This window comes from Prinia subflava, chromosome 29 (assembly GCF_021018805.1).
Source record: "Prinia subflava isolate CZ2003 ecotype Zambia chromosome 29, Cam_Psub_1.2, whole genome shotgun sequence".
In the NCBI taxonomy this organism is placed as follows: Eukaryota; Metazoa; Chordata; class Aves; order Passeriformes; family Cisticolidae; genus Prinia; species Prinia subflava.
Window position 1 is genome coordinate 1010564 of NC_086275.1, and position 15104 is coordinate 1025667.

General features: G+C 72.5%; 3 protein-coding genes across 4 annotated transcripts in view; 1 reads left to right on the forward strand and 2 right to left on the reverse strand.

Moving 5' to 3' along the window:
• Positions 1-411: 411 nt before the first annotated feature.
• Positions 412-6354, reverse strand: PDLIM2 (PDZ and LIM domain 2). 2 transcript variants are annotated; one of them, XM_063420125.1, is made up of 10 exons: positions 6214-6354; positions 4763-5164; positions 4247-4398; positions 3855-3924; positions 3682-3773; positions 3542-3587; positions 1832-1977; positions 1405-1550; positions 1224-1329; positions 412-770 (listed from the first exon to the last, which is right to left on the reverse strand). In XM_063420125.1, exons 2-10 carry the CDS (start codon positions 4853-4855, stop codon positions 575-577), a joined length of 1047 nt encoding a protein of 348 aa, XP_063276195.1. In that variant the 5' UTR covers positions 4856-5164; positions 6214-6354; the 3' UTR covers positions 412-574. The 2 variants fall into 2 exon arrangements, with proteins under 2 accessions (XP_063276195.1, XP_063276196.1); XM_063420126.1 differs by lacking the exon at positions 6214-6354 and having other exon boundaries at positions 4763-5548.
• Positions 6355-6495: 141 nt separating this feature from the next.
• Positions 6496-14029, reverse strand: SORBS3 (sorbin and SH3 domain containing 3). Its single transcript, XM_063420119.1, has 20 exons — positions 14012-14029; positions 13122-13192; positions 11855-11992; positions 11638-11743; positions 11324-11541; positions 11189-11252; positions 11003-11117; positions 10837-10921; positions 10718-10759; positions 10481-10567; positions 9861-9916; positions 8606-8751; positions 8447-8526; positions 8308-8354; positions 8064-8178; positions 7862-7987; positions 7331-7771; positions 7171-7250; positions 6973-7079; positions 6496-6886 (listed from the first exon to the last, which is right to left on the reverse strand). The coding sequence occupies exons 3-20, from the start codon at positions 11948-11950 to the stop codon at positions 6825-6827; spliced, it is 2073 nt and encodes a 690-aa protein (XP_063276189.1). The 5' UTR covers positions 11951-11992; positions 13122-13192; positions 14012-14029; the 3' UTR covers positions 6496-6824.
• Positions 12441-15104, forward strand: part of REEP4 (receptor accessory protein 4) — a 115103-nt gene continuing 112439 nt past the window's right edge. Inside the window, exon 1 of the mRNA XM_063420132.1 lies at positions 12441-12445. The gene's annotated coding sequence lies outside the window, so the exon portion shown is untranslated. The remainder of the gene's footprint in view (positions 12446-15104) is intronic.

A 15104-nucleotide genomic window follows, 5' to 3' on the forward strand; every position in this document is an offset into this window, starting at 1 on the left:
ACCTGGGGCAGGACAAAGGCCTCGGCCAACAACCCCCAATAAACGCGGACACCGCCCCGGGACGGAGCAGGGAGGGGCCGTCCAGCCCTGCGGGCAGCCCTGACCTTCCCTGGGGCAGGACAAGGACCTGCCAAGCCCTGGACCCCCACCCCGGGCAGGCAGGAGGGCTGAGGGGTCGGGGGGGGTCCCTGTCTGCCCCCTGGGTTTGGGGTAAACCCCCCCTTCCCCCTGGCCTGGGGTCCCGGCACAGAGCAGACACGGCAGTGGAGCAAATATATATTATATTTATAGAGAATCTGGTTTAATTCCTCGGAGAAGCCCTTTGCAGTCAGTGCACAAGTGGTGCCAGCCCCTCTCCGGTACCCGAGTGCTCAAGCGACCCCCACTCCCCCCCCAGGTGTCCCCTCGGTGTCCCCCGGGCTGAGAACTCGCCCAGCTCATCACACGCACCCACAGGGGGGTGACGATGCGCGGCTGCATCGCCCCCCCAAATCCCACCCATGCCCAGCCCGGCAGTGCCCCCAGCCCTGCCGCGGTGGGGGGGGACAGCCCCGGGCTCCGGGGATGCCGGGGCTCAGGAGCGGGGGGACACCGGGCGGGGGACGGGCGCCCCCGGGGGTCCTTGGTAGCGCAGGCGGGCGTGCTTCTCGCAGAAGAGCTCGTCCCCCACCCAGAAGTGGCCGCGCATCTTCAGGCTGAGGCCGCAGTCGGCGCAGGTGTAGCAGGAGGGGTGGCGGTAGCGCCCGTCCTGGATCCGCACCGCCTGCGTCCTGCGGGGTGGGGACAGCCATCAGCCGAGGCTCTGCGTGTCCCCAGGGTCCCCTCCCACCCAGGGCCAGCCCCATCGTGGCCCTGGAGCCACGGCAGGGGTGGATCCTGCCCTGGGACTACCCTGGCCCCACTCACACCCAGGATCACCCCCAGAGGGAACAATGGCACGGATGGATCCCGCCCGGGGAACCCCGCGCCCCCAGCCCCGTTCCCACCCCACAGCCAGCCCCGTTTTAACCCCGCCGGGAGTGACAGCAAGGACCGATCCTGCCCGGATCCCGCCCCACCCCACCAGGATCAGCCGCGTTTTATCCCTGCCGGGAGCGATGTCAGCGGCAGATCCCGCCCCGGGACGGCCCCGCGCTGAGAGCAGCCCCTCTTTGGCTTTGCCAGGAGGGATGGCAGGGACGGACCCAGCGCCGGGACCCCCCCGGGCCCCCAGCCCCACTCACGCGATGCTGCTCCCGCACTTCTCACAGACGTGCAGCTTCTGCACCCCGGCCACGGGCTTGCGGGCTGCGGCCGAGAGCCGGCTGGGGAAGGGGGCTGCGGGGCCTCCTGCGGGGACACGAGGCTGTCAGGGTCCTGTCTCCCCCGTTCCAGACCCCCCAGCTCCCTCCGTGCCCCCCTCACCTCCTTCCTCATCCTCCAGAGCCTCCTGGAGCAGGCGGAAGGTGCTGGATTGCCGCGGGGCCGCCCGCAGCTCCCGGCGCTCCTGCAGCATCTTGTAGACCTCCGAGTCCTCCTCCAAGCGCCTCATGGCCGGCTCCGAGCCCTGGCTGTGGGCCGCAGCCCCAGGGGAGATTTTGGGGGGGTTCCCAGCGCCCGAATTCCAGGATCCACCCGGGTGCCACCCCACCGCCCGCCCGCCACCTGCTCCCTCCCCCCCGGGAGCTGCCCCGGCCTGCCCGGCCCTCCCACGGCCCCACCTGCCTGCAGGTGAGTTAACCCTTTCCACGGGCTCCCTCAGCACCCACGGGTGACAAACCGGCGTGGGGACGTGGGGCTGGGGGCTCCCCTGCCGGGGTGTCCCCCCCCCAGCCCCCAGCCCGCTCTGTACCTGTGGCAGGAGGAGGAGGAGAGGCGCCTCTCCCTGAGGCTTTCCCAGGGGTTTTGGGGGGCTCCGAGCTCCGGTGAGGGTGGGCAGGGGGCTGGAGGCAGGAGGGGTCCCTGGGCGCTGTTCTGGCGGCTCAGGCGCCCTCGCTCCTGGCAGAGGGAGGAGTGATGGATGTCCCGGGGTGGGGCACTGCAGCAGCCCCCCAGAACGGCCCGAGGGTGCCCCCAGACCCTCCCTGCACCCCAAGGACACCCGGACCGGCCCAGGGGCTATCCCCAGGGCCAGGACTCCGGACGGATGCAGGGATGCTCCATGGGGCAGCTGCTTCTCCCTCCCCGCAAGGGCTGGGGTCAGTGGGACCCCCCAGGGCAGCACCCCCACCCCACAACCCAGCCCCTGCACCCCTCCCCTCTCCTCCCCTCCTCTCCATCTGCTCCTGCTTAGCGGCCCCGGCGAGGCCGGGAGGCGCAGCCGTGGCTAAGTGGAAGCCGATGTTCCCGGAGCAGCTGCCGCACAGATGGGAATAAACCCCAGCGGGACCCCGGGACGGGCACAGGGACCCCTGCCCGGACCCACGGAGAGGGAGAGGGGCAGCGCTGGGGCTCGGCGGGGTCACGAGGGATGAGCTAAAATTGGGCACGGGAGGAGCCGGGCCTTGGCCCCGTCCCTGCCGGCAGCGCCAGCCCGGCCTGGGGTGCGAGGGGAGCGGGGCGGATCCAGGAGCAGCCACCCGTCACCCCCCCCGAGCACAGGGGCTTGGGTGGGGGGCTTCGGACCCTGAGGAGGGGATGTCCGAGCCGGGAGGGACCCCCGGGGCAGGGAGCGACCCTTGGGAGCCGCCACCGAAGCAAACAAGGAGGGAAGGAGGGAGCGGGCAGCCGGAGGAGCCAAGGGGCGGCCGGGGCTGCGGCCAAAGGCAGCTGGGAAGGGCCGCGCTCGGGGCCGCGGCGCTTCCCAATTTGGGCTTGAAAAACAAGAAAAAGAGAAAGCAGGGAGGGAGGAAAGGAGGGAAACGCCAAGCGCGGAGCCAGCGGCTGCCCGCAGGGAGGGATGGGGAGGCCGCGGGCATCCCGGAACTGAGCTCGGGGGTGGAGAAGAGAACCAGCCCCCGGCGCATCCTGATCCCACTCCCGGGCATCCCGATCCTACCCCCGGGTATCCCGATCCCCCTGCCGGGGTGTCCCGATCCCCCTGCCGGGGTGTCCCGATCCCCCTGCCGGGGTGTCCCTGCCCGGCCAACACCCCGGTGCCCCGGGCTGGCGGGAGTGGGGCTGGGCCTTCCCGAACTGGTTTGGCCTCCCCCGGCTGGCGCCGCTGCCAAGAGGAGCAAAACATCCCCGGGCAGGTGCGGCAGTGCCCGCGGGCCGGGGGCGCTGCCAGCGCGGCGGGGAGGGGGCACCCGCGGCACCCACCGCAGACGGGACCCTGAGGGACAGCAGGGACATGGCCCTGGGGGTGCAGAGGGGCGGTTTGGGGCTCAAAGTGGGGTAATTTTGGGGCTCAGAGGAGGGTGGTGCGGGGATTTAAGATGAGGTGGTTTGGGGGCTCCAGGGGGGAGGGCTTAGCGTTGCAAAGGGGAACAGTTTGGGGGTTCAGAGGAGGATGGTTTGGGGGTTCAGAGGGGGATGGTTTGGGGGCTCAAGAGGTTTTGGTGCACAGATGCCGCCCCAGCATCTCTGCCTGGCCCCCTGCAGCCCCCAGCTCCCTGCTCACCTGGGGGAGGCCGGGACAGGTGAACTCCTGCTCCACGGGCTGTGAGCTGGGGCAGAGAACAGAGACATCAGGGGGGTCCCTGGCCCTCCCCAGACCCCTCCCCATCCCCCAGCCCCACACACAGCCCCGAGCAGCCTTACCTGGCCCTGCCAGGTGGGTGGGTGAGGGATGCCAGGCCAGGCTCGAGGGTTCTCAGGGCACCTTGGCTCTCACTCCGCACCTGCAGCGTGTCCTGCGGAGGGGACGGTGACACCAGCAGCTGCCACCAGCCCCGGGTGGGGTCCGGGCTGTGCGGGGGCTGCCCAGGGCTCACCTGGAAGCTCGTGGCCAACCTCTGCAGCGAGGTGTCCCCGTTGGTGTGGCTGGGACACGGCTCCGGGCACCTGGGGGCCGAGGGAGGGCGGCGGGATTTGGGATCCGCCCCAGAGCACAAAGCCCCGAGCAGGGCACGCTGTGCCCCTGCAGCCCCCGGGGGCTGCACAGAGGCGGCAGCCGCGTCCCCAGCCAGGACCTGCTGGCCAGGTAACGGCTGCCAGGGCTGCCGGCCTCATTAGCACCCGACTCCTTAATTAGAGAGCCGGGACAGGCTCTCCCGCGGGGATGGCACCGCCCCAAGAGTCACACAGTGACACACACGTGGCTGGGGACCCCAGCCCGCAGACCCGGCTGGCACCCAGGGGCCCTTGGGTGCCCCCCAGCACCCACCTCTCCACCTCCAGCCGGAGCTGCCCCGGGCTCTGCTTGATCTTGTTCTGCGCCTCCACGTTGAGCATCTCGGCCGCGCTCTCGCCATTGATGGTGACAATGACATCCCCCGGCCGGAGGTCACCCGCGGCCGCCTTCCCGTGCTCCGTCACCTCCGTGGGGAAGGGGAGATGGGACGGTCCCGGTGCCCCCCCGTGCAGCCCCACCCCTGAACCCCCACCCTGCCGGGATGCTCCCACCCTCTGGAATCTCCAGGGCCCTGACAGAGCAGCACCAGACCCTGGGCCAGGAGGGCACCACGGCTTTGGAGACAACACCCGGAAATTTGGCCCAGCCCGGCCCAGCCCGGCCCAGCCTGGAGGGCCACAGGAGCCCCCCCCGTGCCGCCGCCGCCCGCCGTGGGCCGTTCCCACAGAGCGGGATCCCCCCAGGACAGCAAACAGGATCCTCTCCCCACAGCAGCCCGGCTCTCCCGGCGCCCTTCCCCGGCCCGGGGGACACGCGGGGCGCTCCTACCTTGGAGACCGTGATGGGCTTTCCGAAATCTCTTCCCCCGGAGATGCGGAAGCCCCACGGGGCCGGCCCGGGCAGTGTCACTGTCACCGGCATGGCAGCGGCGGCTCTGGCTGGGCAGGAGCGAGGTGTCGGCGGTCCCGGGCGCCGAGGGGACGCGGCAGAGGGGACCCCCCTCTCCCACCCCCAGACTACCCGGAGAGGGCCTCCCTGTCACCGCTGCACCCCGAGGGTCCCCAGCGCCGGCAGCGCGTTCCTTCCGGGGAGGGGACCCAGGTCCTCGCAGGGTGCCAGCAGCCGCCGCCGCTTCCTCTTGTCCCCGGGGCTGGCGGCTTCCTCCCCCTGGGCCGGGGGGTCCCAGGCACCGGGCGCTGCAGCTGAGACCGCCAAGGTCGTTCCCAGGAGCTGGAGCAAGGCAGGAAATCGGTGACGCCTTGGCAGCAAGGCCAGCGCTGTGGCCTGGCAGAGCCGAGCCCGTGGGGTTTGGAGGGGAGGATGTGGCAGGCAGGGACGGGCCCTGCTGCGCGGCACAGCGGGGTCCGACACCCCGCAGGGAGCAGCAGCCCCAGTGCCTCAGCCCACGGCAAATCCACCCTGGCAGAGGACGCTGAGGGTCCCCCGGGGGTGGCACGGGGTTCCCATGGCACCCCGGAGTGTGGCACAGCCCTTGGCTCCGGCGGGACGGGCGGGAACGGGCAGCAACATCCCCTAAATCCGCACCAGATCCCATCACCCCGCCACAGCCCGGGGGAGCCCATCTGGAACCGGGCACCCCATCCGGCACCGGGCACCCGCGGCCGCCGGGAATGTTAAAAATCCCAAGAGCACAAAGAGGGGCTTGAGAGGCTGCCCGGAAGAATTTCCTGGGCTGGGCTTCCAGCGCCGGGAGGAAACCCCAAACCCCCTCCCCATGCCCAGCCCTGCTCAGCATCCCTGGGCAGCCAGGGCTGCCGGCCCGGGGACCCCCACACCCGGCTGGGCACCGACCCCAGACCCCCCAACAGAGGCAGAGCCTCTTTCCCTACCCTGCACCCCTTCTCTAGACACTGCCCCCCACCTCTCTCTTGTGCCCCCCTTCTCCCTCCCTGTCCCCAGCTCTGTCCATGCTCCCCTCCTCCATCCCCCGCTCTCCTCCTCCATCCCCCGCTCCCCACCTGTGTCCCCGCTCCCCCGGCGCTGTCCCCGCCGCACAGCGATGTCTTTGTGCCCGCGGCGACTGGCGGTGCCGCCCGGCACCCGCGGGGCGAGCGGCGGCGACGGGCGATGCCAGGAGGCGCGGGGACACGGGGACGCGGGGACTTTGCACCCGCAGGGACCTTGGGGACTTGGGGACAAGGTGGCGGGACCTGCCCGCACGTCCCTCTGCACCCCCGGGCACTGCGACCCCCGACGGACGCACAACCCCCCCCCCCCCCCGAGCCCCCGGCGGAGCCCCCCGCGCCCCCCACACTCACCGGGGCGGCCGAGCCGGGCGGCCCCGCGGGGCTGCGGAGCCGAGCGCGGCCCCGGGACGGCACCGCCTCCTCGGGAGGAGCCGGGCCGGGCCGGGCCGGGCTGCGGGCGCAGCTCCCCCCTCGACGGGGCGCACGGCACCGCCCCGGCACCGAGCGGGACCGCCCGTGGGCGTGGGGGGATCCCCGCGGCCCCACGCAGCGTCCTCCCCCCGCTCCCGCCCCACGGCTCCCGGTGGGACGGGTCCCGGGACCGGCTCCTCCCCAATCCCGGCGCTCTCAGAGTCGGGCTGAGCTGAGCTTTAATGACGGAAAAGAAGCGAAGGCGACTCCCGGACACGGACCCACAGCCCGGGTCGCGGCCGTTCATGGTCAGGCCCGGCACCGGCGGGACCCCCGGGCGACCCCCGGGGCGGTGGCAGCGGGCAGCGGTGAGGAGGGGGCGGGTTAAGGCACTGGGGTGGGGGAGACCCCCCGCTCTGGGGGGATTTGTCCCTGTTAGAGGCAGCCCCATAGGGGCGGGAGGGAGCTGGAGGCGCTTCACCCCCGTGGGGGGACACGGCGGGGACACAGCGCGGCCGGGGCGGGGCAGGGGTAGCCCCCAGCCCCACGGGTCACACCGGCGCCACGTAATTCCCGGGGAAAGTGCCGAACTTCTGCGTCCTCCTGGACACTCCTGTGGGGACAGAGACGCGGAGAGAACGTGAGGGGTGAGGGTGGCACCTTGTCCTCGCCCCTGTCCCCGAGGCGCTGGCCACGCACCCACGAACCAGCCGTCGTCGCACTGCTGCATGACATCCACGCGGTCCCCTTCCAGCAGCTCCAGCTCGTCGGCGTTTTGGGGCCGGTACTGGTAGAGCGCCCGGTACCTGCGGGACAGAGCACGGGCAGAGTCCACCCCCCTCCCCACGGGACCCCCGTGGGACCCCGCGCCCCGGGGACCCTCCCGGCCCTGCTTACGGAGTCCAGCGGATTTCGGAGCCGTTGTAGGACGGGGCGGGCTCGGGGCGGGCGCGGGTTTGTGCCCCGGGGGTGCCGCGCTGTGGGGGGACAGGGCGGGTTCAGGCAGCGCCCACAGCCCCGGCGGTGCCGGGGGAATCCCAGGGCGGGGGGCGCTCACCTGCTCGGGGGTCCAGGCGGGACGCCAGGGCTCCTGGGGGTGGGCGGCCGCGGGGTGCGGGGGGCTGGCAGAGGCCACCAAGGGGCTGGGGGTGCCAGCGTGGGGCAGCTTCGGGGAGGGGGGGAAGGTGGCGCCGAGGTGGCGAGGGGAGGACGGACGCCCGCCCGCCAGCCCCGGACCCCGCTTCGCTTCCCGGGGGGAGCCGGGGGCAGCCTGAGGGGTCCGGGGACCGGGCAAGCGCTGCAGGGACGGGGACCCGGCCGCGGGCCGGGGGCTGGCGGGGCCGGGAGAGGAGGGGATGTCCTCGGCCGTGGCTTTGACCCGCGGCTCCTTCAGCACCTGCACGTAGGTGGCGGGGAAGATGCCCTGGCGGCTGGTGCCCGAGATCCGCCCCTCGTACCAGTTCTCGTTCACCCGCCGCACCAGGCAGATCCGCTCGCCCTGCGGGAGCAGGGGCCGGGTCAGCACGGAGCGGCACGGCACAGCACGGAGCGGCACGGCCCGGCCCGGCGCGGCTCGGAGCGGCGGTACCTTGCGGAAGGAGAGCTCCACTTGCAGATCCCCTCGGAAGTTGTAGAGCGCCAGCGCCTCGCCGTATTCCAGCACCTGGAGCGCGGGAGCCTTGATGGGCTTGGGCACCTCCGTGGGGGGCAGGATCTGGGGGGGACACGCGGGTGAGGGGCAGCGCCAGGAGCCCACCCCGGCCCCGCTGTCCCCTCAAGGCCGGGCTCACCTCCACGTAGTTGGAGGGGAAGATGCCCACGCGGCCGTGGTGCTCCCCCTCGAGCCAGTTCCTGTCCACCTCCTTATGGATGTAGACGATGTCCCCCTTCTGCAGCGTCAGCTCCCTGCGAGGGACACTGTCACACCTGTCCCCAGCCCGGCTGGCAGCGCCACCCCGCGCGCCGGGGCTCCCCCAGCCCCCACCCATGGCCCGAGGGGCGCGGGGGGACCCCAGGAGTGACCCCGGTGCTCACTTGGGAGACTCCGCTTGGAAGTCGAACTTGAGGCGAGCAGCTTTCATCTGCGGAGGGACAGGAGAGGTTACAGGGAGACCCCCAGGAGTGTCCCCCGGCCACCCCAAACCCCACAGGGGGGGGACCGCCCCAGCCTCACCTTCTTCTCCTCCCTCTTCACGGCCTCCACGGGGTCCCCCAGGTCCGACAAGCTGGGGAGGGTCCCCGGCCTGAGGGTGTCTGTAACGAGCGGGGTGTCACCAGCCGGGGTGCCCCAAGGCAGGGCTTGGGGGGCTCTGGGGGCTAAAGGGGGGCTCACCTCTGCCGGGGGCTGCGTGGCTCCGGTCACCGGCCAGCCCCAGCCCGCCCCGCTCCATGCTGGGGGTGGCAGGCGAGCGGAGGGTGACAGGGGGGCTCCACAGCCCGGGGGGTGACAGGGGGCTCCTGTGAGGTGACAGGGGGCTCCTGTGGGGCGGCAGCGGCTCAGGGCAGGGCTGAGCCTCGTGTCCAGCCCTGCTGCCATCCACCCTCCCTGCCCTGACCCTGCTGGGACCCTGGGTCCCACAGAGCAGGAATTCGGGGTCCCGTGAATCGCACGGGCCAGGACCCCTGGGTGTCACGGACCAGGACCTCAGGGACCCTCAGCACTCCTGTATCCCACGGACCAACACCCCTGGGTCCCACAGACCCAGGAGCTCCTCCAGGAGCAGAACCCCTGAATTCCATGGACCAGGACACTGGGGTCCTCCAGAACCAGGACCCCCGGCTCTGCTCTCTTCACCCCTCCAGGGTCTCATCCCACAGGCAGCCAAGCGGGGCAGGTCCAAAGTTTTCCGGCGGCGCGGCCCCGCTGCCGCCGAGCAGGAAGCAGGAGCAGGCGAGCGCCGGGGAGGGCCTGGCTAATGAACAACCCCGCTCCGGGGGGCGCTCAAAGAGCCCAAACGCGCCCCTCAGGGCGGAGCGGGGGCTGGGGAGGGGGGGAGCCACCCCCTGCGCGCCCCTGGGGGTTACGGTAGGTCCTACAGGAGGAGGCGCTTGTTTGTTTGTTTGTTTGTTTTCCTGCCGCTGCCGGGGCACAGAGGTTCTGTGGGCACACCCGAGGTGCCCACCCCAACCCGGGGTGTCCATCCCATCCCGGGGTGCCCATCCCGTCCCGGGGCGCTCCGGCACCCGCTGGCACAGCTGTCCCCTCCCCTGTGCCCGTGGGGACACTGCGGTGGGAACCCGAGCGCCGTCACCTCCCCTGGGACGGAGCCAAAGCGCCGGGACACGACGTCCCTGCTCCGGGGACAGGGAAAGGGTCAGCCCCGCTCCGGGCCCGTCCCACCCACCGGGCAGCCGGCCCGGCGCCGGGTCCCACCCGTGCCCGGCGTGGGGGGACGAGGGGGCCAGCGCTGCCACCGGGGGGACCCGCGGGGATCCCGCGGGGGATGCCTGGGGACTCCCGAACCGCGGGACGCGGCGGGGACAACCCGCTCGCCACCCCCAGAGCGGGGCCCGGTCCCTCCCCTCCGGTGGGGTCTGGGCAGGGGGATTTGGGGGTGCGGGGGGCCGGGAGCAGCCGCTGAACTCACCGAGCAGCCGGGGAGGCCGGAGCAGGGGAGCGAGCGGTGGGAGCAGCGGCCGGGCTCTGCCGGGAGGAGCGGGAGGGGGTGGGAAAGAAAAATTAATCATCCAGGAGGCCGAGTCTCGGCGGGAAGCGAAGGAGTCCAGCTCGGCTGCGCCAATGAACCGCCGGACGGACGGACGGACGGACGGGCTGGGTCCTAGAGCCCCGCGGCCGCGGCTCGGGGCCGCCGAGCAGCCGTGCGTGGGTCCAGATGTGCGCGGCCCCAGACAGGCAGGCACCGAGCTGTGCACGCATCCAGATGTGCAGGCAGCGAGCTGTGCATTCACCCGGCCGTGCAGGCATGCAGATGTGCGGGCATCCAGCCACGCACACACCCAGTTGTGCAGGCATCCAGCTGTGCAGGCATCCAGCTGTGCAGGCATCCAGCTGTGCACACACCCCGCCACGCGTGCACCCACCCAAACACTCATCCAGGTGTGCACCCATCGGCCACGCACGCATCCAGCTGTGCACCCCACGCCTTGCACCAGGGCTGAGCCCACAGCTGGATGTGCCCACAGCTGGATGTGCCCACAGCTGGATGCCCTGCGGGGGCCAAGGGGCAGCAGGAGCGGCCGGGGGTACCTGGCGGGGGGTCCAGCGCGTCTCCAGGTCCCTCATGTCCTTGTCCAGCTCCTCGCTGAGCTGCTCCAGCTCCTGCTCCAGCAGCACCTGCACGGGCAGGGCGGGGCTGTGGCGGGCCAGGCTGGCACTGCCCGTGGGCACCGGGACCTCGCTGCCACCCCCTGTCCCCCGCGGGCCACCACCCCCTGAACCCTCCGGCCACCACCCCCTGCCCCCCCCGGGCCACCAGCCCCTCACCTCGATGGACTGAGCCCGCTTCGGCCGTGCTGCTGCCGGGGCCTGGAAGGGCAAGGGGCGGCTCAGGTGTGTGCCCACCGCGGTGCCCGCGCCCTCCCCGTGTGCCAGGACCTGCCTACCTGCTCCCGCGGAGAGAACCGCCCCGGTTCGTAGTCAAAAATGCTGCCAGGCTGGGCGGTGGCACCGGTGTCACCCCAGCGGGTCCTGTGGGGGGCGGGAGGGGTTCAGCCAGCACAGCCCCCACCCCAAATGTGCCCCCCCGGCCCTGTGGCACACCACGCTCACCAGTCCATCCCGTTGGGCATTCCGGGGGGCTCGGCCGGGGCCGACCCCCTCCTCCGCGGCTTGGGGGGCGACGGAGGCGCCGTGGAGGGGCAGGAATGGGAGTCCCAGTCGGGCTCTGCGGGTGGGGGAGGTGAGCGGGTGCCGCGCTGTGCCCGCGCTGCGCCACGCCCGCACGCCCGGGCTCACCTGGCAGCTTGCGGTGGATCTGCCGGAACATGCTGCGGTACCAGTCCCGGGGGCTGTCGACGCTCTGGGGGGGCACATTTGGGGTGGTGAGGGGGTGGCAGGGGGGTGACACCCCCGCCCTGCGCCCGCACTCACCGAGCGAGAGGCGAGGGGCATCCCCGTCTCGTCCACGGGCCCGATGCCGTCGTACTTCACCCAGCGCCGCTCCCGCCGCTTGCTGTCCTTGGTCCAGGTCGCCGACCAGCCCGGGGGCCGTGCGGGGACAGCCCTGGGGCTGGGGGTGGGGTGGGCGGGCCCCGGGGGGCCGGGGGCTTTGGCCTCCTTGGCCGGCCAGGTCTGGTACCACTCATTCACTGGAGACAAGGTGGGCACGGCTCAGGTGGGCACGGCTCAGGTGGGCACGGCTCGGGGAGCCCCCAGGGGTGTCCCCAGGACGCTCAGGGCTGTACCTGAGCTCTTGGGAGCTCCCTGGCCGTTCCCGGCGGTGCCGAGGCTCTCCGGGTCGTGGAAGTGGAAGTTGAGGGTGTTGGAGCCGCGGTGGCGGATCACGGGCACCTGTGGCACAGGGAGGGGCTGGCCCGGGGGCAGCGCGGGTGGCGGGGGGAGGATTGGAGGGGCGCAGCCCCCCCGAATCCCCCAGCATGTGACACCCCCGGCTCCACTCACCCGTGTCACCGTGTGCTGCGGGAACACCTGCAGAGGGGGAACGTCCTCCACACCCGGAGCCGGGCAGGTGTCAGGGGGCAGGAGCCGGCCCGCCATGGCCGGGGAAGGCCGGGCCGGTGCCCCGGGGCTGCCCGTGCCCTGCGGGAAACGCAGCTGTGCTCCCGTGTCGCTGCTTTCTGGGCATTCCCAGGTTTTTCCTGGGACGGGGGCTCGGAGGACCCCCAGCCCCACGGCTGGGAGCACCCCCTGTTATCAGAGGCGCAGGGGACACCACGCGTGGGGTGACAACGATCACGGGGGGGGTGACAACCACGGTGGCAGCGTCCCCAGCTCGGGGAGCCCGGCGGTGCCAGGGGAAGCGGCTGCTGCTGTTCACAACCAGCCCTGGCACGGGTCCCCACCGCCCTCCCCACGCGGGTCCAGCCCGGCCGCCCCTCGCCCTGCCCGGCACGGGTGGATCCGGCCCGCCGGGCTCCCGGAGCGGGCCGGGGCGGTGGCAGCGGCCCGGGGGCCCGGCGCGGTGCCCTCCCGCCCGGGCACGTGGCGGCAGCAGCGTCGCCCGCCCGGGAGCGCTGCCAGTGCCGGGAACACGGCAGGGCAGAAATATTTCCCCGCCCTGCAGCGCAAACAGGGAGGGAGAGGGGACGGAGGGACGAGGAGCCGGGAACGCGCGGCCGAGCCCGGCACCGCCCGCCGGGAGGGCGATGCTGTGACTCACCGAGGACCGGCCGGGGGGCAGCTGGGGGGGCCGGGACCCCCGGAGCCGTTCCCGACGCCAGGATGGCCCCGGAGGCGGGCGCAGCACCGGGGCCTTTGGGGGACACCTGTGCCCTCACGCCTCTGCCCCACCGCGTCACCGGCGCTCGCAGGTGCCCACCGGAGCCCGACCCCGCCTCAAACGGGGGGTCCTGGGGGGCTGCCGGGGGGTGCCAGCCCGGCACGGTGCCCTGTGTGTGTGTGGGACCCCCAAATCGGGCTGGTGACCCCTCGGCTCCCTGTTCCCCCCACCGCAGCCCCAAGGCTGTAATTAACATTAATCACCCCCGTGGGGACACTGAGGTGCAGGGAAGGAGGTGCCCGGGGGCACAGAAAGTGGGTGCAGGCTGCCACCCCCCAGGGCACCCCAAAAACCTCCTCGCCATTCCCAGCGCAGCCCCCACACCGCGCTCGGCCCCATCCTTCTCCTCCTTTTGCGTGTCCCCCAAAACCTGTCCCTGGGGGTCCCCTCTGGGCCCCCCCTCCTCGCCGGCCCCCAAACAGCTCTTACCTCCTGGGCGGTGCCACCGGGGACCCCCGGGAAGCGCCGGGGTTTTGGGGAGCCCCGGGAGCGGGACGGAGCTGCGAGCGGCGGGGAAGAAAAATTCACGGCACGAACTTTGCCGGGAGAAGGAGCGGGGGGGCCTCAGCGCGTGGTGGGGGCGCTGGCGGGGAGGACCCCCAAGAGCATCCCCGGGAGCCGCGTCCTCCCCGGCGCTGGGTCCCCGTGTGCCCCGGCCCCCCCCGGGGTGCGCTGCCCCCCCAGCGCTCCCCGCTCTGGAGCGGGGCCGGCCCATTCAGAGTTTCCAGTGACATTTCCAGGGATGGGATCCAGGGAACGGGGCCAAGGGGCTGAACTCATCCCCCGGCCCGCGCACGCGTTCCCGCGCACCGGCCCCGCTTACGAAACGGGGCGAGCCCGGCGCCGCCGCCGGCCCCCGGCGCGATGGAGACCGGGACTCGGAGGGGATTTTCGGGAAAGGATGGGGAGGGAAGGGCTGGGAGGAGGTCGGGAGTGAGGAGGGGAGTGAGGTCTGTGCTCCTGTGGGCCTCAGAGCGCCGGGATGGGGGGCAAGGGGAGAGCAGAGCCCCCATCCCCACTGCAGGGCCCCCATCCCCACTGCAGAGCCCCCATCCCCACTGCCTCCCACCTCCCCAGGGGTGATCCTCCATCCCCTCCATCCCCTCCATCCCCTCCATCCCCCGGGGATACGGGCACTGGGGACCCCCATGTAAGACCCCCGTGCCCTGCCTGTGCCCCCATCCCACTGCCCCCCTCCATCCTCTTCATCCGCCTATCCCTGAGGAATGCGGGCGTGGGTGCCCCATGGAACACCCCCGTGCCCGGCCCTGGGGGTGCCCCGTGTCCCCCCTCGGGCAGCGCCCGCACCCACCGCTCACCCGCCGGCCACTTCCTGCTCCCCTAAAGTGCTGACACCCCCAAAACGGGGCTGCCCCAGCCCTTCCTCATCCCGTGAGCTCCCACGTCAGCTCCCGGGGGGATGGTGGCTTCGCTGCCACCCCTCGCTCCCCTCCAAGCCACCGCCCCCTGCTGCTGGGGACGAGGGGACGATGGCAGGAGCCCCGCCTGGCTGCGATGCTGCGCCCGGGGGACACCGGGGACAGGGGGGACACGGGGGACAGGGGCAGTGTCCTCCCCCCTGCCGCGGCCCGGGGGGGCGCAGCTCCCACCTCAGTGCCGCGGGAACGAGGCAGCTCCTTGGTGCCAGCTGGGGACACCGTGGCGAGGACACAGGCTGGGGACAGGGGCTGGAGAAGCCGGCGGTGACAGGACAGGGATGGCAGCAGGGCTGGGGAGGGTTAAACCCAGCGAGGAGACCCCGACCCCATCCCTGCTGCCAGGGGGTGACCATCCCCTCCAGGTCCCCTCCAGGTCCCCTCCGGGTCCCCTCCAGCCCACCAAGTGACACCTCGCGAGGTCGCAGCACCTGCTGGCGATGTGAGGAGCAGCCCCCTTCATCAGAGCCCCCCTCGGGGTGCCAACGCCCCCTGCCCGAACCCCCTCTCACCTCCTGGTCCCCACGCACCGTCCCCGTGCCCGGCCGGGAGCCTCCAGCGCCGGCCCAGCCTCGGTCCCTCCCTCCCCGCGGCTCCCAGCACCAGCCTCCGCTCACAGATAAATATTTAACGCGCAGCCCGGGCCGGGATTAACAAAGGGCGAGTGTTTCCTGTTTGCTCGGCGCGGCGATGCCAGCCGGGAACGCGCGGCCGGGCCCGGGGATGCTCCCGGGGATGCTCCCGCGGGCAGAGATGTGCCGGGAGCCCCCCGGTGCTCCCGCGGGCTCCGGGAGCGCTGCTGGACGCGGGGGGCTCCCCGGTTTTGGTGGGAACACCCAGGAAAAGGGTGGGAGAGCCGGAGCGTCCCGGCCCGGGCGTGCCCGGGATGCATCCGGCGGCCGGGAGCGCTGCGGGAGCCGCAGGTGGGGAACAGGGAGCACCTGGGGAGCTCAGCTCCGGGCGGGACGCTGAATTC

Bases quoted from the DNA above. Each gene is read 5' to 3' on its own strand.
- PDLIM2 (XM_063420125.1), bottom strand. From the start codon at position 4,855: ATGCCGGTGACAGTGACACTGCCCGGGCCGGCCCCGTGGGGCTTCCGC. The intron at 3,774-3,854 runs GTGAGCCCTGGG...TCCCCTCCGCAG, and splicing joins GGTTGGCCACGAGCTTCCAG to GACACGCTGCAGGTGCGGAG. The intron at 3,588-3,681 runs GTAAGGCTGCTC...TCTCTGCCCCAG, and splicing joins CACCCACCTGGCAGGGCCAG to CTCACAGCCCGTGGAGCAGG.
- SORBS3 (XM_063420119.1), bottom strand. From the start codon at position 11,950: ATGGCGGGCCGGCTCCTGCCCCCTGACACCTGCCCGGCTCCGGGTGTG. The intron at 11,118-11,188 runs GTGAGCCCGGGC...CCCCACCCGCAG, and splicing joins GATCCACCGCAAGCTGCCAG to AGCCCGACTGGGACTCCCAT. The intron at 9,917-10,480 runs GTACCCCCGGCC...TCCTCCCGGCAG, and splicing joins CGCGCTGGACCCCCCGCCAG to AGCCCGGCCGCTGCTCCCAC.